At 40.8% G+C, this 26,493-nt stretch overlaps 1 protein-coding gene across 1 annotated transcript in view; it reads right to left on the bottom strand.

The window, feature by feature from the left end:
• The window catches only part of LOC139356313 (myomegalin-like), a 35,264-nt gene extending 11,249 nt beyond the window's left edge, over positions 1 to 24,015 (bottom strand). The window contains exons 1-7 of the mRNA XM_071070052.1: positions 23,824 to 24,015; positions 17,136 to 17,313; positions 13,117 to 13,208; positions 9,692 to 9,808; positions 9,331 to 9,468; positions 7,886 to 7,998; positions 6,334 to 6,461 (exon numbers count right to left, since the gene is read on the bottom strand). Of these exons, the coding sequence (XP_070926153.1) occupies positions 6,334 to 6,461; positions 7,886 to 7,998; positions 9,331 to 9,468; positions 9,692 to 9,808; positions 13,117 to 13,208; positions 17,136 to 17,313; positions 23,824 to 24,000 (943 nt within the window). The 5' untranslated portion in view covers positions 24,001 to 24,015. The remainder of the gene's footprint in view (positions 1 to 6,333; positions 6,462 to 7,885; positions 7,999 to 9,330; positions 9,469 to 9,691; positions 9,809 to 13,116; positions 13,209 to 17,135; positions 17,314 to 23,823) is intronic.
• Between the last annotated feature and the right edge of the window lie 2,478 nt (positions 24,016 to 26,493).

Here is a 26,493-nt window from a genome sequence, read left to right as displayed (position 1 = left end):
TTCACTCCCAGGTACTCTGCCATGCGTTCATTACAAGAACGCTCACATTTTCATGTCATGAACCAACTATTGCTGACTTTAATATTATGGTGCTGTATGAGAGAATCAAGGAAAAGAGGCCTCCTATCAAACTACAATTGCACACTGCCCAAGGTAATAATTGCATACTGCCCAAGGTAATTTATAGATTTAATGCCATCCCCATCAAGCTACTAATGACTTTCTTCACAGAATTGGAAAAAACTACTTTAAAGTTCATATGGAACCAAAAAAGAGCCCACATTTCCAAGACAATCTTAAGCCAAAAGAACAAAGCTGGAGGCATCATGCTACCTGACTTCAAACTATACTACAAGGTTACAGTAACCAAAACAGCATGGCACTGGTACTAAAACAGAGATATAGACCAATGGAACAGAACAGAGTCCTCAGAAATAATACCACATCTATAACCATCTGATCTTTGACAAACCAAACCTGACAAAAACAAGAAATGGGGAAAGGATTGCCTATATAATGAATGGTGCTGGGAAAACTGGCTCACCATATGTAGAAAGCTGAAACTGGATCTCTTCCTTACACCTTATACAAAAATTAATTCAAGATGGATGAAAGACTTCGATGTTAGACCTAAAACCATAAAAACCCTAGAAGAAAACCTAGGCAATACCATTCAGGACATAGGCATGGGCAAAGACTTCATACCTAAAACACCAAAAGCAATGGCAACAAAAGCCAAAATTGACAAATGGGATCTAATTAAACTCAAGAGCTTCTGCACAGCAAAAGAAACTACCATCAGAGTGAACAGGCAACCTGCAGAATAGGAGAAAATTTTTGCAATCTACTCATCTGACAAAGGGCTAATATCCAGAATCTACAAAGAACTCAAACAAATTTACAAGAAAAAAAAAAACCCATCAAAAATTGGGTGAAGGATATGAACAGACACTTCTCAAAAGAAGACATTTATGCAGCCAACAGACACATGAAAAAATGCTCATCATCATTGGCCATCAGAGAAATGCAAATCAAAACCACAATGAGATACTATCTCACACCAGTTAGAATGGCAATCATTAAAAAGTCAGGAATCAACAGGTGCTGGAGAGGATGTAGAGAAATAGGAACACTTTTACACTGTTGGTGAGACTGTAAACTGGTTCAACCATTGTGGAAGGCAGTGGCGATTCCTCAGGAATCTAGAACTAGAAATACCACTTGACCCAGCCATCCCATTACTCGGTATATACCCAAAGGATTATAAATCATGCTGCTATAAAGACACATGCACACCTATGTTTATTGCGGCACTATTCACAATAGCAAAGACTTGGAACCAACCCAAATGTCCATCAATGATAGACTGGATTAAGAAAATGTGGCACATATACACCAAGGAATACTGCGTAGCCATAAAAAAGGATGAGTTCATGTCCTTTGTAGGGACATGGATGAAGCTGGAAAGCATCATTCTCAGCAAATTATCACAAGGACAAAAAACCAAACACCGCATGTTCTCACTCATAGGTAGGAGTTGAACAATGGAAACACTTGGACACAGGAAGGGGAACATCACACACTGGGGCCTATTGTGGAGTGGTGGGAGGGGGGAGGGATAGCATTAGGAGATACACCTAATGTAAATGATGAGTTAATGAGTGCAGCACACCAACATGGCACATGTATACATATGTAACAAACCTGCACGCTGTGCACATGTACCCTAGAACTTAAAGTATAATTAAAAAAAAGAAGCACTACGTATTCATGTTATATACTAAAATTAAACCTATATAAGGAAGCCAACTTGGTTTATGTACTTAAAACCCCTATTCTTCATATTATTTTAAATACAACATTTTCTGATGTTGCTGAACTTTCTATTTTACTCTTCCAGGTTTAGTAAGAGGAAAACAGTATGATAAAGATTTTTACTTCTGGAATTTGACTTTAAAAAACAAAAAGGGAGAGTAACACAAAAAGAATCAGTATGTCCCTTTATAAGTTTAATTATTTTTATTTGAAACCTGGTAGAATTAGTACTGTCAGGACCACAGTTTTGTGTTTCCTTCCATTTCCCATTCTTTGTTGGAGGCAAATTATGATGCTATTTTTTATTTAGAGAGTTCATCTTGGCCCAGGTGAGAACAGGGAGAAGTTGAAGACTTACCTTGTGTTAACACTTAGATTACTTAAAAGCAACAGGCTTGTTATTTGATCATAATAAAATGTTTTAACAAAGCTACTGGTACAGAGGGTGAGAAGGTGGCTTAAATCCACATTCTAAAACACATTATAACTGAAATCATTACCCTACAGAAATCACTCCAATATATTATCCTACTGACTCACTCCTTCTGTTTATTACTGTATTGCCATATTTGAGTTCCAAATTTCCAGCTATTCTTTCCATGGTGCAAATCTTTCCATACTACCAAAGAGAAAAGAAAATCTCACTGAGCTTTAACCCTGAGAGAACTGAGAGAAAATACTCTGTATTTTCTCAGGTATCTCACAGGATATACCTGGAAAAGAAAACTAATTTCATTTGTTCTATCTCTAGTACAAACTTCTACAAGGTAAAATGGAAAATGGACTGTAAGTGTGTGGGTTACTAATATTTCTTCCTAACTTCACAGGAAGTTTGTCACCTTTCTTTGCAGGATACTGACTGTAAAGTCAGTAATACTCCATGAAGCCATGAAGCCCTATTTGAAAAGGCCACTTGAGCTTTTCAGGGATGCCAAATGCCAAGATTTTGTAACTGTTTTATATAAAAAGACCCTGAAATGGGAAAACAAGTTTATCCTATCAATGGTAACTGGAGTTTTCTAATACTACCTCAAGAAAAGCAAAGGTATTATTGTTCTCTCTAAGGCTTACAGTCCAAAGGAAAGTGACTTTAGGTAGCTCAGTCAACCTTTATTTCTCAGTGAAAAGGACAATTTTCAGTATAATGTGATCTGCTCCTCCTTTCCACAATCAGAAGGCTTCAGATCCGACTGGAAGATCAACATAGAGAGAACTGAAATCAGTTTTCTTGGACAGTTTTTGAAGCTTTGAGCCAAACATCTCATGACCCAGACACTGAATTAGGGGATGAATGAGCATAAAAGTGATAGGGTTTTTATGTATATCTGCCACAGAGTTTACTTATGTATAAACTGTGTAAACAGAATATACTTAAGAACCCTCAAGGAAACTAATTCTTGTGGTTAGGAACTCATATCCTATACAGGTTAAGATTTTCTGGATCCTTAATAGATCTCTTGCTATATATAATGTAATAGAAACATCTTTTAAAAATATAAATAAGGAAAAATGTATTTCCTCTAAGAAGCAAAGGTACTAAAACTGTTACTGCTGTCCACAAGTGAATGAAGAGAAGAGGGTGTGGAGAAGGTTGGGTGACAGGTAAGAGTGCACTATCAAAGGAGAAGGCGGACCTACTAACATAGTCCAATAATATCTTTTCGAAAAAGTTATAACTTGGCTATCTAAAAAGAGAACAGCAGATGAATGTTGATTTATACTAGGTGCTAATAGTCATCAAATTTTCAATACTATAAACTTTCAATAGAAAAGAGTTTAGGGACAATATCTGTCTAAGGACATTTAGTTCGCTCATTAAGTAAGTCCTCTTGGAGGTTCTTTTCAACTCTATACTTCTAAAACCTACAGACTTCATCTACCCTGAACTCTTACAGCCATTACTCTGCATTATTTGCTATTATTCAAAAAGGAAATGTGAGAAAAACAAAATCTATCGTATGGATTTTTTTTCTCAATTTAAGTTCTATGCTTCCAATTAAACATGGCCTAAGGAAAAATTTACTTCATTATTTTTATTTGAAGATTATTTTTAGTCAAGCACAAGGTTCTATATTCTAAATTACTGCCATGTTGGAAAATGACTGTCAAAGGTAGAATAATCTCAAGCACAAGGTTCTATAAGCACACGATGCTTTATCTAAAATTACTGTCATGTTGGAAAATGACTGTCAAAGGTAGAATAATCTCAAGCACAAGGTTCTATAAGCACACGATGCTTTATCTAAAATTACTGTCATGTTGAAAAATGACTGTCAAAGGTAGAATAATCCAGTATGAGAAAGAGTCTGTGCTCCTGAAGAGAAAATGGAATATTATATCATGCTAAATATTATTAAGTGATATGTCCAACACCCAAAGTTGTTAGACCAGCAAGCTCTCTCCAGATAACATTGTTTGTAAGCCTCATTCCAGCTATCTAGACCAGAAAAAGTTAGTGCCATATTTTAGTCATATTTATGAGATTAAGATCAGACTTTTATCCTTCTATCAATCTACTCTTGCTGGAGGTTGAGAAGTAGGAGTGATTATTAACATAAACTGTAATCACTATGAGCCATGAGAAACAAAGAATCACCCAGAGCTGAATGTTAATAGCAGACTCAGAGGGCTTCCTTGTTCTATTAGTAAAATTAAGCAAAGACATTCCCTAAATGCCTTGTTGTAATGACACGACAAACTAGTCTTTGATGGGTTGGCATTTCTACAGCTCCATTACCTTCCTCTTCTGGAAAGTTACAAAAAATTTTGTGCAAGAAACGGTCTCTTAAAATTAGGAGACTACGAAAAGTGGATGGATCTGCCTACACTTCCTATCTCCTTCCTCCACTGACTCCTTTATCCTCAAAAGCCATTGAAACTGAAATGGCAGATCCATTAAGAGTAAGGCTTACGGCTATCAATCTTTTGCAAATTACTTAGTCAGAAGATTCCAGAGTGCTTCCCCAGTAGAACATTTTCTCCCTGTCCACTCTAGTTTTACTGACGCTCTGCCTGTTATAGACACAGCTAAAGTTACAGAAACAGATGAAATTTAGAATGTAATACAAGTCATGTCAACATGTGAAAGAAATAAAGTGTCATGTAAAAAATAATGGAAGGAAAAAAATCTTTGTGCCCCACTTAGTTTAGAAAGGGTATCCAGTCACATTTATTATGCTACAAAGCCTCAATCACTGTTCCCAAATTCCAAGTTTAAAGTAACTGAAACCTCAGTTTCTCAACTAGGAAACTTAAAACCAGAGGAAATAAAAACAAATTAATGATGTTGAACCCACAAAGCTGCAAAGCGATCTTGGTTACTTTTCACACTCATGATTGTTAAGATATTAGAAATACAATCTCCAGTGCCCCTCTCCTTATACCTGTCATGTTGCCACAAGAAAGCATTGAGACAATGATTAAAACTATAAACATACATCTGTAACATTTCTTTCTAAACTATTCAAGCACTTCAAAACCTGAAGTCTGTCACTTCTTTTTATATGGAGAAATGTATACATACTAAATAGTGAAAAATTTAGGACCCCATCTAGTGCCACAAATGGAAGATGCAATACCCTCCTTTGGCTATAATGAGTTATTTGGTGAAACACTGAATGCAAAAAGGGATACTACATTTGAAATTATCTTTGTAGACAGAGAATTCTGACACTGGAAGACCATTCTAGAAGTCATGTTCTGACTAAATAGCATGACTTTGGTTTAAAGAAACCTAAAGGAATCAATAAAGAACAAATTTTAAATAGAATTTAATTTGTACCTAATCTAATTTCACTCATGTACAACAGTCAACTCTGAGACAGTATTGGAGATAAAAGTTTACTATGATCACTTTCATAGTTTTTGCCTCTGTTCTTTAACTTGGCCTTCCCAATACTTGCAGTCTCCTATTACAAGACGACTCTCCTGGTTTTGATTACCTTCTGATAAGGATTATATCACTTTTACGAAGTCATTCTTATAGACTCTCAATCTCTTTCCCACTCTGTCATCTTAAAACTTGTATTTGTTTGATTTTAAAATGCTGTCACTCAAAGAGGAGTTGACTGAATGGCAAAAATAATACACATACCTGCATTTATGATATGATATGGAGCATATGAAATGGATTGTGAAAGTGGGGGAAGAATAAACTTTATTGGCCTACAGAAGGGACGAGGGAATGAGAAGGGGCTAGAGATAAGAATGAATAAAAGTGGAAAAACTAAAGCAGAATGATTTAAAATGTGCAAATACACTTTGCAACCTCCACCATTCAATTTGGGGATTGATATGTATGTACAGTGAGATCCATGTAGGCTAAAGTGAATTTCACTTTGTAGTTGATGCTACTTGTACCATTTCTATCATTAGTAAGTCACCGTTTAATTCTGCCAAAGTCAGATAAGGATCTTTCTGGTTCGTGCAAACAAGGTTTTCCATCCTGGGCTGCAGTCTGACCCGCCAGTGCTCAGTAGGCATGCTTGTGATGAATTCGCACACTTTCCAGTTCCCCACCTCCAATGGCGGCCAGGGTCTCCAGCCTGTTTAAGCGCTCCAAGCTTCTTCCAAGAACTTCTTCTAGCCGACTGCGTAACACCTGAGCCCCTTCCAGTTCCACCTGCAGAGTTCGGTCTCTCTCAGAGCTGATTAAACATGCCACATGGAAGGAAAATGGATTAGCCATCAACTGCAGTGAGTCCACATTTGCTTCCAAAGAACTATCAATGCCACTTTGAGCTACACGACTTTGTAAAGTAATTGTTCTCCAGGACACAATAAATGAATGTAGTCTGTGTGGCATTTGTGTTCACCGCTGATAGATTAGTAAAGACTGCTCCCTTTTTTAAAAACTTGCCCCTTATGCTAGATTCTGGGCCAATTTCACATAAAATTATAGCCCCTAAGACTTATCTCACACCCTTATAGCCCAAAAAAGAGAAATTTCATTATTTGACTAAAAGCTTTTGTTTCTGAAAAACTAAAACCCAGGGCAAACTAAATGTAAACTGGAGCAAGACTGAGCCAAGTAGAACCACTACTGAAGATACTTGTTTTCTCATTTGTTACCAAACTTGAGGTGGGATGGTGTGCTGAAAAGAAATCTGGTTCATAAACACTAAAGCTCCAGAGGTTCTTTAAAAAGTAACACAATCAACTGGTCCTATCAGACCTTTCCTCTGCCTTCATTTTCCTGGTAGAAAGAAAACATTTTTAAAGCCCAACAATAAATTATAGGAAACTGAATAGCAATAATAATAATAATAATAACATAATAATAATTGAAAAAGAGTAAAAGGGGCTAGTAGGGAAGGCAAAATGAGAAAAAAAAATGAAGAGAATACAAAATGATCCAGAGAGGTATCATATATGTGACCAAAAATCAAGAGGTAGAAGAAAATATATTCATCATGATAGTTATCGGTGGTCCCAGGATGATTTAGCCATCCCAATTAATATATTTTAATTGATGATATTAAATGAATATCAGTGCCCATTATAACCTTACTTTTTGTTTTTTTCGAGATGGAGTCTCACTCTCTCACCCAGGATGGAGTGCAGTGGTGCGATCTCTGCTCACTGCAACCTCTGCCTCCCGGGTTCAAGTCATTCTCCTGCCTCAGCCTCCCGAGTAGCTGGGACTACAGCATGCGCTACCTCACCCAGCTCATATTTGTATTTTTAGTAGAGACAGGGAATAGCCTTATGTTTATAATAGAACAGCCTTTAACAGGACATGGATCACAGAAAAGAAATGAACATACACTGAGTGCTTACTCTATGCAAGGCATTGTTTCAGACACCAAAGCTGTCTTCTTATTTAATCTCTGCAATAGCTGTGTGAAACAGACACTATTCCCAACTTAAGATTTTGACACTGAGGCTCAGAGCAATCCATAAAACAAATGACAAAGTGGGTAGCGCCAGTAATTGTCCCTGTTTTTTTCTCCCCTCTTCAGTATCATAAGCATCGGCACTTAATGAAGAATAAAAGGCATTAAAAGAATACAATAGTAAAAGAAATAAAGATTTCAATAAAGAATAAAAGGAAAAACAGCCAGTCTCTTACCTCTCTGGATGGGCATGGAACTTCACCAGACTGCTATACAGCTGTCTCTCTGCTTGTAAGGCCTCATTGAGCCGACTCCGTTCATCTACTAGTCCTTCTAGCATCAGCAGCAACTGGGGAAAGAAGAGAGAAGAAGCAACATGCAAATGGCACAGTGAGACATGAAGCCACAGTTAATCCTGAGAAACAAGAAAATGCATTAGCATGTACTAGGACTTAAAAAGCCCACTATCTTAGTATTTAAACTTTTGATACCATTTTATAGTTTTCAAATCAATGTCATATTACCTTTTTTTTTTTTTTATCTTTAAAACCCTGTAAGGTGGAATTCAAACATGGGAGCAAAAAGAAGAAAAAGGAGAGAAAAGCTAGAAGCACAGGAAAGCAGCTAAGAGAAAGGAGTAAGAGGGAAACAGGACAGGCAAGAGGGAAATGTATATAATAGGACTCACTAATATTCTTCATTCATTCAATAAATATTTACTGAGCACCTTCTACGGGACAGACTCTGTTCTAGGTCCTAGGGGAAAGCTTACTATCTAGTGGAGGAAAAAGGCATTCATTAATCATAGATGTGTGTCACTGTGCATGTAATAAGTGCTATAAAGATAATGAGCTATGATAATGTATAATCAACAGAGTTGTTTAAGGTAGAGTTAAAAGCCAGAATGGAGTGGGGTGAGTAGTTAGTGCGAGGGATGATAATGGAGACAGGGAGTACAGGCAAGTAAGTCTTTTGGAAAAGTTTGGCATTGAAGAATGGTTAAACGAGGCTGCAGCTACAAAGAAATTTGGGGAAAAGGCATGGATTTCTTTCTCTCTCTCTCTTTTTTTTAACTGGGAGAGACTTGAACATGGTTAAACGCAGATAAAAGAGAACGATTCAGTTGATAGGGAGGCGACTTATGTATGAGTGTGAGGGATAACTATTGGTATGTGTCCAAAAGAACTGCTGCTCTTTTCAGAACTACAAATGTCAGAAAGGGGCATCTATAGCTGCTACTGACCAAAGTAGGAAACTTTAGAGCGCAGTTTGCCTATGAAATACCATCAACTAACCCTCCACAAATAGCTGAGATTGACAGCTTTACCATGGTTTATTTCACAGTAGAAAAATAAAGTTTGAGCTGGGCGTGGTGGTGTGCACCTGCAGCTCCAGCTACTCAGGAGGCAGAGGTAGGAAGATTCCTTGAGGCCCAGAGTTTGAGGGTGCAGTGAGCAGTGATCATACCACTACACTCGAGCCTGGGTGACACAGTGAGACCCTGTCTCAATGTGGTGACTCATGCCTGTAAGTAATTCCAGCACTTTGAGGAGCTGAGGAGGACGGATCACTTGTGGTCAGGAGTTTAAGACCAGCCTGACCAACATGGTGAAACTCTGTCTCTACTGAAAAAAAAAAAAAAAAGTAAATAAATAAATAAGTTTACATTCCAATAACTTACCTGTTGTCTTCGGTTTCCTGAAATTTCTTGACCCTGGGATTCTACTGAAGCAACTTTTTCCCGAAGAAGTAAGACTTCCTGGGTCAGGCGTTCCATAGCTGGTATGTCTTCAGGATCAACCAGTTGCATCTGCAGGTCCTACAAGTCAAAAAATAAGTGTGGATGTGAAAACAGCAATAAGGGTTATTCAGCAGAGGAGCAGGGGAACAAACATTCTTAAAATAGTCTGCCTATACTTTCAAGTGGGATATTGATAATCACTGGCCAAGGGATCCAATGTGTGCAAATATTGTCTGAAGATGCCCTACAGCTATTCTGAGCTGTGAACATTTCCAATGGTCTTTGAAAAGTTTTGAAAGACCTTTATGAGATCTTCTTTAATCTGTATGTTCCTGGTCAGAGACTCCATATCAGCAGCCTGCACCTGCAGCTCTTCTTCTTGCACAGCCATCATGGACTGTAGAGCAGAAAGTTCCATCTGTGAAAAGAGGAAACAGTATCTGCCATGTTTACATTTTAACACCGAGGCAAATGCTTTTGCATATCATATCACTATCAGCCAGTAATGCAAAAGAAAACGAGAACATGAATAGGGCTCTACAGCCTCAAATCAATAATCCATGCAGTATGGTACCAAAGGATGTTTTATGGGAAGATGTCATAGTTGTTCTTAATGACGTCTTCCACTTTAGCTGGCACTATAAAACACATCAAATTTGTTTAACAAGCTTATTATGATACTGAAAAAGAATGGTCACCATTAGCAGAAGCAAGAAGAGATGAAGTTTTTATGTATTTCACCCAACAGATGAAAAAATGACAGCATAAGGATATCTCCATTTTGCAACCTTTAATGAATGAATGGATAAGGCATCAAACAGCAACAGCTGCTACCATCACGAGAGATCACCAAACATTACATGCCTCCTGATGGAAGAACATGCCACCACCTAGGAAGAAATATTGCCAAAAGCTGGCACTACATGCCCTAAACTTTCAGTGTTCTCACCAGAAAATGACAAATACTTGGTTATGACAAAGTTCATTAAAAATCATGATTTAATAGGCCAGGCACGGTGGCTCATGCCTGTAATCCCAGCACTTTGGGAGGCTGAGGTGGGCGGATCACAAGGTCAGGAGTTCGAGACCAGCCTGACCAACATGGTGAAACCCATGTCTACTAAAAATGCAAAAATTAGCCAGGCATGGTGGTGTGTGCCTGTAACCCCAACTACTCAGGAGGCTGAGGCAGGAGAATCACTTGAACCTGGGAGGCGGAGCTTGCAGTGAGCTGAGATTACACCACTGTACTCTAGCCTGGCAACAGAGCGAGACTCTGCATAAAAAAAAAAAAAAAAAATCATGATAACAACCATAGCTGCTAACACTATGCCCCGGGCTCTCTAATAAATGCTTTGTAGATATTTAATCCTTTTAACAAACCTAGTGATCTGGCTCCTGCCTACTTTTCCTACTTTAATATCTGCCATTTTACTCCTCACTCATGACTCCGTAGGCACACTAGACTTTTTCTCTTCTAGGAACACCAGACTTTCTCTTGACTCGGCCTTTACAACTACTACTCCCTTTGCCTGAAATATCTTTCCCAGGGCTGACTCCTGTTCATCCTCAGGTCCCAGCTTATGTGTCATCTGCTCAGAGAAGCCTTCTTTGGCCACCCTATTTAAGATGGTCTCCATCCATGTTGCTTTCTATCATTTCCCTCATATCACTTACTATACTCTATAATTATAATGTTTGTTTATTTATTGTCTGTATCTCTCCAGTAGAAATTAACTATATAGAGCCAGAGACCTTACAGATTTCATTCACTACCTCATCCCAAGCACTAGCCCAAGCTTAGAGAAGGTCCCCATATAGCTAATGAATGAATGAGTGAACCCTCACAACAATCCTATGAGATAATTACTCTTTGATGTATACACAAGGTGACTTCTTCTACTCTTCAATTTACAGACAAGGTGATTGAGTCTGAGAGAAATTAAGGAACTTGTTCAGAAATCACAGGGCTGGCTAGTAAGTGGTAAATCCAGAATGTGAACTCAGGGAAGCTGACTCAGAGCCACTAGGTAATAATGTCTTTCCTGTAGATACCACATATCCATACAGTCTTTATGGTAAGGACAAGTTATTTTAAAGAAACCCTTTAAAGGAATTTAGCAATAGTTAAATATCACCCACTCAAAATACCCATTCATAGGCATTTCAATTTCATGATCCTGAAAACAGGACAGAACCAAAAAGTAACATTACTTTGGATTTGATAAATGTGAGAAAAACAGGAAGAGGATGTGGAAACTAAAATATCTGACATGAATAATCAGAAAACAGCTAAGGTAGAACCACAAAAAGGGAGACTAGGGGATTTTAAAAACTGGTATTTCTTAAACGCCACACCTTCTCATATCCTGAAAACTAACTGAGTCATAAAACATGAGTCTATTTGTAAGCAGAAATATGGTAATGAAATCAAAAGATGAAATATGATAATTCCATCACAAATACAAACACAGGTTTTATATTAGAGATCTAGCTATGGCAAAAGGTAGAAAAAAACTAAGGAGCTATTTGGACTAGCTAGCTCAACTGAATTCAGGAAGCCATGACACTGACTGATCTTCTAAAAGAGATGCCAACACAGTAACAAACAAGCTTTCAGTTTCAGTCTGTAACTCTGTGCTGTGGTCCTAGCATTTCTTCAACATCATAGTTGAGTATGCAGCTAGCTGTGGAGGAAATGCAGGGGGATGGGAATCTCTAAGGCTGAAAGGCCTCTTCTAAAAAAATTGATGAGAACTCTATGCTAGAGAGAGTTGAAGCACAAGGTGGGAAAAATGTGCTCTAGGAAATGAATCTTCTTAGGAAGAAAGGGAAGTCACAAAAGGCTTGAGTTTGAATCATAACTCTGGCATTTATTAGTTACATGACTATTCTCCACTCCCATTTTAAAAGAGAAATCAGGGTTTCAGCTTCTTCGTCTATAATAATTGAGCCAACACCACTTACTTTGTGTTGAGCTGTGAGCATTAGTGCTAATTTAAGTACCTAGCATAGTATATAGCTCATGAATACTTGATAAACATTGATTATACTCAAATTTCTCGTTTCATGTTTCTAAAACTAATTTCATGGGTCTAATGTCATAACTCTAAGCAGCAATCACACACTTCCTTTTTTCACTAGTGCTTTACAATTATTATTATTATCTTGGGGGTAGAGTTTTACTCTTGTTGCCCAGGCTGGAGTGTGATGGCACAATCTCAGTTCACTGCAACCTCCACCTCCCGGGTTCAAGTGATTCTCCTGCCTGAGGCTCCCAAGTAGCTGGGATTACAGGCGCCCGCCACTACACCTGGCTAATTTTTGTATTTTTAGTAGAGACGAGGTTTCATCATATTGGCCAGGCTGGTCTTGAACTCCTGACCTCAAGTGATCAGCCTACCTAGGCCTCCCAAAGTGCTGGGATTACAGGCATGAGCCACTGCACCCGGCCTTTACAATTATTTTATTCCAGTTAGCAATTGGGAGAGAGGGTTACGTTTTTCCAACACTTAATAAGTTTTAATGGTCCCAATCTAAAAACAGGAGCATCTTTTTGAGATAATGTATATATAAAATAACTTATATTTTTCTCCAAAAAGAAAAAAGTCATGCCCGGCATTTGGACTCAGATATTATACTTGGAAAATTATATGCTTTTAAATATAAACTATTTTGAAAGAAAAAACAGGGATTTTGAAATTAAGACTTGACTAGAAAACTCACTTGACTTTCTCTTTCTTTTTTAGCCATGAGTTCAAGTTCTGCTTTGGCATTACTCAGTTCTTTTTCCAGCCCTGCAACTGTGTCCAAGTCTCCTGAAATAAAAATATAGCGCTAGTTTTGTTTTTAACATAATGTGATATCTGCTGCCTCCTTTGAGTAATTTACAGAGGACACATTCCAATAATAAGAAAAAAGAAAACATACACACAGGTTGTTCATTGTAGCGTTATTTATCATAGCAAAATACTGCAATCATCCTAGAGGCTATAAAGATTGAATAAACTATAGTATATTCACAGATGGCACTATATACTGCTGTAAAAAAAGAATAAAGATGATCTTTGTGAACTTACATGGAGTGATTTTGAGATTCTAAGAATATGTTAACTAAAACAAGCTATGTGCTTAAGAATATATCTAAAGTAAGTAGATTTCCTATTAGGAAAAAGGGGAAATGAGAATGTACATATATACATCACATATACACAGATGATTCATTTGCTTATTTTTGCAAAAAGATATACAGGAAGAATAACCCAGAAATGAAACTGATTACCTTCAGGAGACGAGCGGAAACAGGAGAGAAGGGATAGGGAAATATGGGACATTTGAGAATATCATTTTATATGCTGGAGTTTTGAAATGTGTAAATGTTTAATTTTTAATGTGTAAGTCAGCTTGACAATGAATGGGAGAGAAAACGTCTAAAACTGAATACTAATATAAATAAATAAATCTATACAGCAAATAGATAATAAAACCGCCCAGAAGACAGTAAAAAAAATTAATCCAAAAAATTTTTGAACTCACTACTCTAACTGAACACAGATCAGTGCAAAATATCCTAAGGATAAAAAGAATTACAAAAAAATCTTAAACATTACATAATACATTTATTGTTGATGGTGGGATTTATGTAGCAATTATGAAACTACTTTTGCATATTACAGTATTCTGCAAATGTGTAAACATTTTGAAACATTTGATACTCTAAGTAACCAGGGCTCTCAAGGAGATACAAATATGAACTGAGGGAAAAAAGAACCTATATTGTTAAATTGGAATTACAGAAAGTATCAAATCTTCATATGTATACAAATATACACATATATACTTAAAAATATTCACTGCTAGCTCTGGTCACTTAAAAGGGCCTAGAAGCAAAAGGCATTCATGTAGCAATGAACACATCTTGTGCCCAGATCACAGTTTCTGAATGCCATTACCCACCAAAAGGAACCAGGGAGCTCTTTAGGATAATGGCTGATTCTGGGACTGAGGCAAATAAAGCAAAAGGTAATCATAGAACATCTTACTGTGCCAGAAACTATGAAACTATGCTAAAAAAAAAAAAAAAATGATGGGGATATGGCAAAGAGTCAGAGAAACAGCTTGATGGGCCTCCCACTGACCAAATATGGGTTAATTTGAGCATTAAAGGAAATAATGACCAAAATCAATAATATAATGATTTTTAAAACTCCACATTGATAAAAACAAATGGGGTACAGAGATAGGGGAAAGATAGCTCTTCTTTATAAATAATACCCACAAATAAACAAGAAATTTTACAAACAGAAAATCATAATTTTTTTTTTGTTTTTTGAGACTAAGTCTTGCTCTGTTGTTCACGCTGGAGTGCAGTGGGGCAATCTCTCAGCTTTCCAGGTTCAAGCGACTCTCCTGCCTCAGCCTCCTGTGTAGCTAGGATTATAGGCATGCACCACCAAACCCAACTAATTTTTGTATTTTTAGTAGAGACAGGGTTTCACCATGTTGACCCGGCTGGTCTCAAACTCCTGCACTCAAGTGATCTGCCTGCCTCGGCCTCCCAAAGTGCTGGGATTAAAGGCATGAGCCACCGTGCCCAACCCTGAAAATCACTATTTTTAAACTACTAATGTAGTTTAAAACCAATGTAGGTGGTTCAGGCAAGGCTCAAATCATACTAAAACCACTGAGTGAATGATTGCTGGAAAACAGAACTGTCAACATCTCAAATTCAGCCAGCAGATCACTATATACTAAGGGGGAAATAAAGCTTTGACAACGGAGAGATTTGGCAGCTACAACCTTAACCAAATGACTAAATTTAATATCACCAAGGATGATGCAAACTGATCATCACGCACTGATGTGATGCACTAAAAAAGATGTTATCTGGGCCAGGCGCCGCGGCTCAGGCTTATAATCCCAGCACTATAGGAGACTGAGGTAGGTGGATCACTTGAGGCTAGGAGTTCCAGACAAGCCTGGCCAACATGGCAAAACTCTGTCTCTAAGAAAAAGTACAAAAAAAACTATCTAGGCGTAGTGGCGCAAGCATGTAGTCCCAGCTACTTGAGAGGCTGAGGCGTGAAGATTGCTTGAACCCGGGAGGCAGGCAGGCAGCCAGGCAGCCAGGCAGGATGGAAGGAAGGAAGAAGGAAGGAAGGAAGGAAGGACGGAAGGAAGGAAGGAAGGAAGGAAGGAAGGAAGGAAGGAAGGAAGGAAGGAAGGAAGGAAGGAAGGAAGGAAGGAAAGGAGGGAGGGAGGGAGGGAGGAAGGTTGGGAGGGAGGGAGGGAAAGATGTCATCCATATGGTATTCCTGCCAAAAATGTTTAATCTAACCATGAGGAAACAGTCACAGCTAAATTGAAGAATATTAGCTGGCCTGGATTCTTCAAAAATGCCAATCTCGGCCTCTGCCCCCGGGCAGGCTGGGCCTGCAGTGGTGGGGGGAGCCGGGCTGAGGGTGGGGGTGGGTGGCGGGCAGGCGGAGGGCGGGGAAGGGGCGCAGAGGAGGAGGAGGAGGAGAGACGAGGGCAGCCGAGGAGGCAAGGCAACGGGGACGAGATGGATGATGAACAAGCTTTACATCGGGAACCTGAGCCCAGCCGTCACCGCCGACGACCTCCGGCAGCTCTTTGGGGACAGCAAGCTGCCCCTGGCGGGACAGGTCCTGCTCAAGTCCGGCCACGCCTGTGTGGACTACCCCGACCAGAACTGGGCCATCTGCGCCATCGAGACCGTCTCGGGTAAAGTGGAATTGCATGGGAAAATCGTGGAAGTTGATTCAGTCTCTAAAAAGCTAAGGAGCAGGAAAATTCAGATTTGAAACATCCCTCCTCGCCTGCAGTGGGAGGTGTTGGATGGACTTTTGGCTCAATATGGAACAGTGGAGAGTGTGGAACAAGTCAACACAGACACAGAAACCGCTATTGTCAACGTCACATATGCAACAAGAGAAGAAGCAAAAATAGTGATGGAGAAGCTAAGTGGGCATCAGTGTGAGAACTACTCCTTCAAGATTTCCCACATCCCGGATGAAGAGGTGAGCTCCCCTTCACCCCCTCAGCGAGCCCAGTGTGGGGACCACTCTTCCCGGGGAGCAAGGCCAGCCCCTGGGGGCGGGGCGCTTCTCAGGCCAGACAGATTGATTTCCCACTGCGGATCCTGGTCCCCACCCAGTTTGTTGGTGCCATCATCGGAAAGGAGGGCTTGACCATAAAGAACATCACTAAGCAGACCCAGTCCCAGGTAGACATCCATAGAAAAGAGAACTCTGGAGCTGCAGAGAAGCCTGTCACCATCCATGTCACCCCAGGGGGGACTTCTGAAGCATGCCGCATGATTCCCGAAATCATGCAGAAAGAGGCAGATGAGACCAAACTAGCCGAAGAGATTCCTCTGAAAATCTTGGCCCGTAATAGCTTGGTTGGAAGACTGACTGGAAAAGAAGGCAGGAATTTGAAGAAAATTCAACATGAAACAGGGACCGAGATAGCAATCTCATCTTTGCAAGATTTGAGTATATACAATCCGGAAAGAACCACCACTGTGAAGGGCACAGTTGAGGCCTGTGCCAGTGCTGAGATAGAGATTATGAAGAAGCTGCGTGAGGCCTTTGAAAAGGATATGTTGGCTGTTAATACCCACTCCAGATACTTCTCCAGCCTGCACCCCCATCACCAGTTTGGCCCGTTCTCGCATCATCACTGTTATCCAGAAGAGGAGACTGTGAATCTCTTCATCCTACCCAAGCTGTGGGCGCCATCATCGGGAAGAAGGGGGCACACATCAAACAGCTGGTGAGATTCGCTGGAGCCTGCATCAAGATCGCCCCTGCAGAAGGCCCAGACGTCAGCGAAAGGATGGTCATCATCACTCGGCCACCGGAAGCCCAGCTCTAGGCCCAGGGACGGATCTTTGGGAAACTGAAAGAGGAAAACTACTTTAACCCCAAAGAAGAAGTGAAGCTGGAAGCCCATGTCAGAGTACCCTCTTCTAACAAGTTTCCAGGTGATAGTGATGCTGCAGGTTCATGGACTGCACTGGAGGAGCACTGCTAAAAACTCTTAAATCCTACCAGAAAAAGAGCGCCAAGGCAGATAGAGCACAGTATATGTCCTGTATGTTATTTATTAGGTTTTTTTTTTTTTTTTTTTTTTTTTTTTTTTGAGACGGAGTCTCGCTCTGTCGCCCAGGCTGGAGTGCAGTGGCCGGATCTCAGCTCACTGCAAGCTCCGCCTCCCGGGTTCGGGCCATTCTCCTGTCTCAGCCTCCTGAGTAGCTGGGACTACAGGCGCCCGCCACCTCGCCCGGCTAGTTTTTTGTATTTTTTAGTAGAGACGGGGTTTCACTGTGTTAGCCAGGATGGTATAGATCTCCTGACCTAGTGATCCGCCCGTCTCGGCCTCCCAAAGTGCTGGGATTACAGGCTTGAGCCACCGCGCCCGGCCTATTAGGTTTTTTTCCCACAGTTTTCACAGATATTTTTATTAAATGATAATACCTCTAAAATGGTTATATTCAAATCTCCAAAGAGCCCACATTTTACTTACTGAAAAAATGGAAGTGTTTTTCGTATTTCCCTTAGAAATTGTGACAAGAGGTCAGCTTCTCCCTTAAAACAGTAGTACTTTTCCTCAGAGACAGTTGGTGTTACGATTCATCATCTTACACCCTCAGTAATTTTAATATCAACTTAGTATTTCCAGATTTTCTGCTTAAATGCAGACTTTCTGTGCATTAATAGTTAAACATGTTCTAGATCTTTCCCTTATTGTGTCATCATCTGTCAGAAAACTGGGGTTTGAAATGAAACAAGGTAACTCCAGCTTGTTGGTTAGAGATGGGTGCTTGGGACATCAGGGAGTCTCTCCCTCCTAAGTATTGAGAGGGGGCCTGTGATTCTGAATTTCTTTCCATTAAGGTTTGCACCATCTTCTCCGCAGCAGCCTAGTAAGAGGAAATCACAAATAACATCAGAAAGATACCCTAGTAAAACAAAATTTTTGTTCTGGTATTATTTCTTCAAAGTCAACCATTTGTAAAAAAAAAACAAACAAACAACAACAGAAAACAGTGGGTCCTTAGGAAATAGTTCCCTTGCTTTCAGTTTACAGGGAAAAACATAGTTAAGTGAATGGAAAGAAAGTCTCATAGGCAGAATATTGGGAAAAAAACTGAATTTAAGACATCTGTAACAGATAAGAGAATCTGAAATAGGTTCTGCTAGAACTATCAGGCTAAGGTGTTAAGATTCTGGTTTGAATTAGTGTAACAAATGTCTTTATTCCTGGATCAGCTGCTTTTTAGGGCTTGATTGCTCTTCACTCAAACATTTGTGTGGTTTGCTCCCTTCAGGTCTTGGCCAAATGTCACCTTATCAGGTTGGTCTTCTCTGCATATCCTATCCAAACAGCAGTCTTGCTGGCCAAGGGGTACAAGCTTTCAGGTATAAGATGAATATGTTTTGGGGATCCAATGTATAGCATGGTGACTTTAGTTAATAATACTGTATTATTTACTTGAAATTTGCTAAGAGAGTAGATCTTAAGTGTCTTCACCATACATAAAACGTGTAGTGACGGATGCGTTAATTTGATTGTGGCAATCATTTCACAATGTATATGTATATCAACACATCATGTTGTACACCTTGAATATATACAATATTTGTCAATTATACCTCAATAAAGCTGGGAAATTTTTTTTTAAACCCAGCAATCTCTTCTCTATCTCCAACACTCCTTACTGTGCTTAATTTTTTTCAATGCACTTACCATTATCTAATCTCTCTCTCTCTCTCTCTGCTTCCCCTACATGGAATGTAACTTTCCTAAAGACAACTTGGTGCTGAATCTCAAGCACCCAGTACAGTGGCTGGCACATAATAGACACTCACTATATATTTACTGAATGAATCAATTACACACATAAACATTTTTATCAGACCACATGATTAGGAGAATCTCAACCTCAAAATCACCAAACTCAGCTTGTTTCATTTCAAATCCCAGTTTTCTAAGACAGATGATGACACAATAAGGGAAAGAGCTAGAACTTTTTTTTTTTTTTTTTTTGAGACGGAGTCTCCCTCTGTCGCCCAGGCTGCAGTGCAGTGGCGGGATCTCGGCTCACTGCAAGCTCCGCCCCCCAGGTTCACGCCATTCTCCTGCCTCAGCCTCCCGAGTAGCTGGGACTACAGGCGCCCACCACCGCGCCTGGCTAATTTTTTGTATTTTTAGTAGAGACGGGGTTTCACTGTGTTAGCCAGGATGATCTCGATCTCCTGACCTTGTGATCCACCCGCCTCAGCCTCCCAAAGTGCTGTTTTTTTTTTTTTTTTGAGACGGAGTCTCGCTCTGTCGCCCAGGCTGGGGTGCAGTGGCCGGATCTCAGCTCACTGCAAGCTCCGCCTCCCGGGTTTACGCCATTCTCCTGCCTCAGCCTCCTGAGTAGCTGTGACTACAGGCGCCCGCCACCTCGTCCGGCTAATTTTTTGTATTTTTAGTAGAGACGGGGTTTCACCGTGTTAGCCAGGATGGTCTGGATCTCCTGACCTCGTGATCCCCTCCCCCCGCGTCCCCCCCCCCCCCCCCCCCCCGTCTTGGCCTCCCAAAGTGCTGGGATTACAGGCTTGAGCCACCGCTCCGGGCAAGCTAGAACATTTTTAACTATTAATGCACAGAAAGTCTACATTTAAACAGAAAATCTGGAAATCATAAATTGATATTAAAATTACTGAGGGTATAAGATGATGAATCGTAACACCAACTGTCTCTGAGGAAAAGTACTACTGTTTTAAGGGAGAAGCTGACCTCTTGTCACAATTTCTAAGGGAAATATGAAAAAAAAAACTTCAATTTTTCAGTAAGTAAAATGTGGGCTCTTTGGAGATTTGAATATAACCATTTTAGAAGTATCAGTATGTTATTAAAGTACCTTAATAAAAATATCTGTGAAAACTGTGGGAAAAAAACGTAATAAATAACATACAAGACATATACTGTGCTCTATCTGCCTTGGCGCTCTTTTTCTGGTAGGATTTAAGAGTTTTTAGCAGTGCTCCTCCAGTGCAGTCCATGAACCTGCAGCATCACTATCACCTGGAAAATTGTTAGAAGTCTTCCTCTGTTGTCCAGGTTGGAGCGCAGTAGCAGGATCTTGGTTCACTGCAACCTCCACCTCCACCTACCAGGTTCAAGTGATTCTCATGCTTCAGCCTCCCAAGTAGCTGGGATTACAGGTGTGCACCACCACCCCCAGCTAATTTTTGTATTTTTTGTAGAGACGGTGTTCGGCGGTGTTAGCCAGGCTGGTCTCAAACTCCTGGTCTCAGGTGATCTGCCCGCCTTGGCCTCCCAAAATGCTGGGATTACAGGCATGAGCCACCACACCAGGCCCTCTTTTCAGCTGTTTTAAAACAGCATAATCACATATTTCCAAAATTGGTTTCTACTGATTACTGATTAGGTCACTTTCACCACTAAAATCTTCCAACCAGTGCAATATTTGTACATATTTTGTTTTCAAGCACACACATGAAGGCCTAACAGTGATACAAGGCTTGGGTTCAAAATTCACTAGAAATTCTCACATCATTTTTTTTATTACCACTTAATCCAAGTGAATGTCACTTAATTTTAATAATGGTAAACACAACTAGGTTGAGAGAAATCCCAATTCATATAATTTTCTAAAGGACAAGGCCAACCTGTCCCGAACATGGAAACTTTGTACCCATATCAGAGTTTTTCTTCATTAAAGTAAAGGATCTGCAACCAATTCAAATGATTGATCGAAACCAACTGAAGTTACTGATTGCATTGAATGTGTACCAAACCTCAGTCCATGGGTGCCTGAGTCCTAGTGTTCCTGTGACATCCCCTTGGGGTGATGGAACTCTACCTTTCAATGACGGGAAGTCTTGGGAAAGAGCACCTCTCCTCTCCTTGTCTAGTATAGACAGCTTTTGTGTCTAACTCTACTCAGCAGGTGACCTGTACCTGGGGCCAAGGGTAGGAAGTGTTCCTTCCTCCAACATCAGTAGCAGATGCCTTTTGTTTCATGTGAGAGAAGCGACCAGGTATTGTGTACAGAGTACAGCTCTGGTGGTGGCTGATCATGACTTATATGCCTACACCACTGAGGGAAGCTCAGGAAATTCTCTTTCCCTGCCACATGTTTCTTGTTAGTACTCAGGAAATGTGGGAGGAAAAGACTTGGTAAATGGGCAAAAACATGCTAGGTATCTGGGACTCGCGTAGATTCTAAGCTGTCACAATCGTTCACACTTGGCCTTTAAGAAATGATGAAAACTTCAGTGATTTTCTCCAACCAAGATTTATGGCTGCCATCTTTTTCTTCCATTATCTGGAAGGAAACTGGTTCATGTGTTTGTCCCTCTTTAGTGGGGTTTCTCATGCTTTGGACTTCAGTTGATCTAGTGGCCTTGCAACTTCAGCTCTCTGGTGGGATCAAAACAAATATGATTTTGCAGACCATACAGCTTTCTCTTGTCATTAGAGTGGAACAATTGTCTCTTACAGCTTTCTACGTCTTAAACAACTGTAGAATCTATTTTATAAATTCTTTATCTTCTCTATTTCTAGACTAATTTCTCTTCAGGATAGTACACAAATTCTGTTAGCTGATCACTTCTTTTGAGGCTATGAGATAGAAATAATGAGCACCTTGAAGATCCCTGCAAAGGAGCATATTCATTTGGTGCTCAAGGGAAACCTGGGCCCAGACCAGTACTGAAACTCACAACTGTCACCTACGGCTCCAGTTAAATTGCGTTTTTTGTTTTGTTTTGTTTTGTTTTTGAGACAGGGTCTCACTCTGTCACCCAGGCTGGAGTGCAATGGTGTGATCTAGGCTTACCGCAAGTTCCGCCTCCCAGGTTCATGCCAGCTCTAGTTAAATTTTTACAATGAGGCTCCTTCCTCTCAATCAGCCTACTAGTCTTAAAACAAGTTTGAAATAGGGACTGTCTTAAAATAGGCTTCCCAAGAGGCCAAGATTTGCTAGGACTCCAGTTTGTGGTCAAATGGGGACCAGCAGAGTACAGACAGCATTGTTGGTCCAGGAGAAGGCAACAATACAGGGAGATGCCATATTTTTTTTATCAATCTCCAAACAGTTAGCTCAGTGAATATTCAAATTGGTGATGAAGTACTTGTTTCTCCAAGCAGGTGACAGGCAAAATTGGAAAAGTTGCCTTGGTTGTATAAATAATTGTGTGCTCAGATTGAATTTGAGGGTACACAGGTGCAGCCTCCAGTGGAGAAGATTCTAAGAACAGAAGATTCTAAGAGGATGCAATTATGGAACTTGATATCTTCCCCACCTTTCTTTTCTTTTTTCCTATTTTCACTAGTCTTGTTATCCTAGCCCCATACGTCAATATACATACAACTAAGAGAGGCAATATCAATGCAAAAGACACAATATCTATACAATGAAATTATATGATGCCTATTGCTAAAGGTACTTTAACTTCACATCATGTAGCCCAATAAGGTGAATGCTGCCCACCTACCAAGGGTATTAGTCAGCTCAGGCTGACATAGAAAAATACCAAAGGTTGGGTGGCTTAACAATAGACATTTTCTCAAAGTTCTGGAGGCCAGAAGTTCTCCTTGAGTCTTTTGTGAGGTTGGATGTGCTAGCAGGGTTGGTTTCTGGGGAGGCCTCTCTTCCTGGTTTGCGGAAAGCCACTTTCTTGCTGTGTCCTCCCATAGTCTTTCCTCTGTGCCTGCCCGGAGAAAGAGAGACATTCTGTGGTGCCCTTCCTCTTCATATATGGGCACCATTCCTACCAGATTAGGGACCCACTGGTATGACCTCATTAACATTAATTACAATATTAAAAACCCTATCTCAAAATACAGTCAACTTGGGGGTTAAGCTTTCAACATGTGAATTCACAGGGAAACATTTCAGTCTATAACATCAAGCAATACGGATGATCCTCGGATTGTCTACCTCTTAAAACCTGTGACATTTGCCTGGTGATGCGGCCAGAAATAAGTTGTTACCAAGGCTGCTATTATTGCTAATTACATGATTAGGAAAGCACACCTGAGCTGGTTTGAATGACACATGGGAAAGAGTACAGATCAAACAGGTATGAAATAAAAACAGGGGAAAATGGTAGCAAACAAAACAGTGCTCTTTGAGTCATGAATCTAGGAAGGACTGAAATCATGCAATTTCAAGGAAATCCTCTTATCTTTATCAGGGGAAATGACTTGACAAGGTTCCCAAACTAGGGAGAAAAGTTTGGTGTGGATTAAGGTCCACACCTGACAGTTCAGGATAACGTGAGTTCTTGGCTAATCAGCTATATGGTGTGAAAGACAGATTAGCAGTCAAAGAAAACTCTAAGATTTCTGGACTGAGCATATGTAAAGATGGAGTTTCCATCAACTTACGTGAGAAAACTGCAGGTGCACCATGTTGCAGGAGGAAGAGGAGAGATCAGTACCAGGCCTCAAATCCTTGATTGAGAGAGGTTTCCATTCCCCCATCTCCATTTCTGCATCCCTTTGGGTCTTTTGTGAGGTTGGATGCAGAGGTGTTGGTGCTTGGCCACTTCTCCCCGTGGACATCTCTCCTCTCACCTCCTTTGACAGCCATGTCTATGGCCTTGTCCTGATGACATCTCCCAGCACGATGTCTATTGTGAGATGTGGCCAGCAGCCTGCAATGCAACAGGGCTTTCTCTTTGTTCCCAGGCAGATCAGCAGGTTGAGAAATAATAGACACACACAAGATAGTGAAAGCTAGGTCCAGGGGGGGTCACTGCCTTCTGGTCCCATGATGCTGCCAGTGCACTGGGTATACCAGCATTTATTATTAAGTTTAGTGAGGGCAGGGGTAGGTTAGTGAGGGATTTAGGATCATTTGATTATGAGGTGAGATGGTCACATGGGGATGAAGTAATTCTTTAACATAACATCTGTATGCAGAAGTACAGTATACAGAGAAAAGAATTGACACTATAGTGTGTGCATCAGTAATTTCTAACAGAGCCTTAAAACAGAAACACAGTCTTTCCATAACCTATGATTAGCAAGATATTAATCAGCAGTAACAGTTGCAGCAAAAGCTGGTTACAAACAATCCATAGAAACAGGCTGTGAAGCTAGACAACCGGTTAGACCAGAAATTCTCAGAAGGGAGTATTCCTTAAGCCTAAAGAGGCCTAGAAGAGCCGTGGCAAGATGAGGGAGTTTATAGCCCTATGTTTTCCATAGGGACAGGCACCCCCCATGCATCCGTTTATAGGTTCTCCACAGGGGTGGCATTCCATGGCCAGAGCTATGAACATCTGCTTTTCTGGGATAGGAATCTTGGTGATGTGAAACCCCGCTGACTGCTCATCCCTTCATAGGCTCTCTGTAGGGGAAAACACATCATGCACTGTTGGCTTATTCTGGCAGTCCAACCTGGCATTGTCTTTGTCTTTACACAATCCTGCATGCAACTTTGTATTTACAATAATCAGGAGCATTTCATCTTTTATTCCATAGCAATAGTTTCAGGGGATCTCCCTACAGATGTCGTTTTGCAAAAGTGATCTCAAAATCAACTCTGAGCTGAAGCCAGGGTGAGGTCACTCACTCCTTGATTTGTGTGGCCTTGGTGGGCCCCAGGAGCACTTCACTGCTTCTCAGAAGAGTACATCTTTTGCATGGAGCTCGTCATCTGAGGGAAGCAGGGAGGAAATGGCCTGTGGAGAGGGAAGGGAGGGCTGCACCAGGGAGCCTAGGTGGGCAGATCTAGGCTCTCAATGCAAAGAACATTTACCACCTGAGAGGTTTTACTCAGTTACTATTGTTAATTTAGGATCTCATCAACAAAAATGGTATAGAAATTTGTTTTCTCATTGGTTATATGTGCACCTACATAATACCATGGTTTTTGCCTCTTGGCTTAGAAGCCTACAATATTTAATATCTCTCTAGCCCTTTACAGAAAAATGTTTACTGAACTCTGCAGAGAACAATGCCGCATGCTTTATGGAAAGGGACACTTAGGAATCTCCTTTGCTAATTTTTTTGTGTTGGATGTTTTTCCTGGCAACAATAAATTTCCTTTCTTGGCTTGTAATAAGTAGTCTCTGGTTGGTTGTCACCTGCAATGGAACAATACATACAGAAACCTCAAAGTAGAAAAATCCTAGAAGAAAACCTAAGAAATACCATTCTTACTTTTTTCTTTCTTTCTTTCTTTTTTTTTTTGAGACGGAGTCTCGCTCTGTCACCCAGGCTGCAGTGAAGTCAGTGGCACTCTCGACTCACACTGCAAGCTCTGCCTCCTGAGTCCAGTTCATTCTCCTGCCTCAGCCTCCCGAGTAGCTGGGACTACAGGTACCCACCACCACGCCTGACTAATTTTTTGTATTTTTAGTTGAGACGGAATTTCACCGTGTTAGCCAGGATGGTCTCCATCTCCAGATCTTGTGATCCACCCACCTCGGCCTCCCAAAGTGCTGGGATTACAGGCGTGAGCTACCGTGCCCAGCTGTCTCTCTCTCTAGAGACCATCCTGGCCAACATGGTGAAACCCCATCTCTACTAAAAATACAAAAATTAGATGGGGGTAGTGGCGCGTGCCTGTAATTCCGGCTACTTGGGAGGCTGAGATAGGATTATTGCTTGAACCAGAGTCGGAGGCTGGGATCCCGCCACTGCACTCCAACCGCGACGGAGTGAGAGGGAGAAAGAGGGAGAGGGAGACAGAGAGGGAGAGGGAGAGGGGGAGGGAGGGAGAGAGAGAGAGAGAGAGAGATGCCAGAATCCTGGAGGACCTTGATTTAGGTCCTCATGTCGTAGGCGAGACACCGAAGAGAGGAGGGTAAAGCTGGTCTCACTCTGCGTTTCCATGAGATCATATGCTGGAGCATGTGCTGGATAGAAGAAACTTGCCAGCGGTTCAAGCATTTTTAAAGTGGAAGAAACCCTCCATAGGACAGGTTCGAACCACTCACCTCCGAACTTGGAAGCAAGTCGCTCCGGCCTCACTTTGCAGAGCACGCGCCCATCCAACGCTAGGCGGAGCCACTGCCTTTTGTAGAACAATTGTGCAGGCTCCAAAGC

The sequence above is a fragment of the Macaca nemestrina genome, chromosome 1, assembly GCF_043159975.1.
Source record: "Macaca nemestrina isolate mMacNem1 chromosome 1, mMacNem.hap1, whole genome shotgun sequence".
NCBI classification, from domain to species: domain Eukaryota; kingdom Metazoa; phylum Chordata; class Mammalia; order Primates; family Cercopithecidae; genus Macaca; species Macaca nemestrina.
Note: the sequence above shows the minus strand (reverse complement) of the source record. Positions and strands in the feature narration are given on the sequence as shown.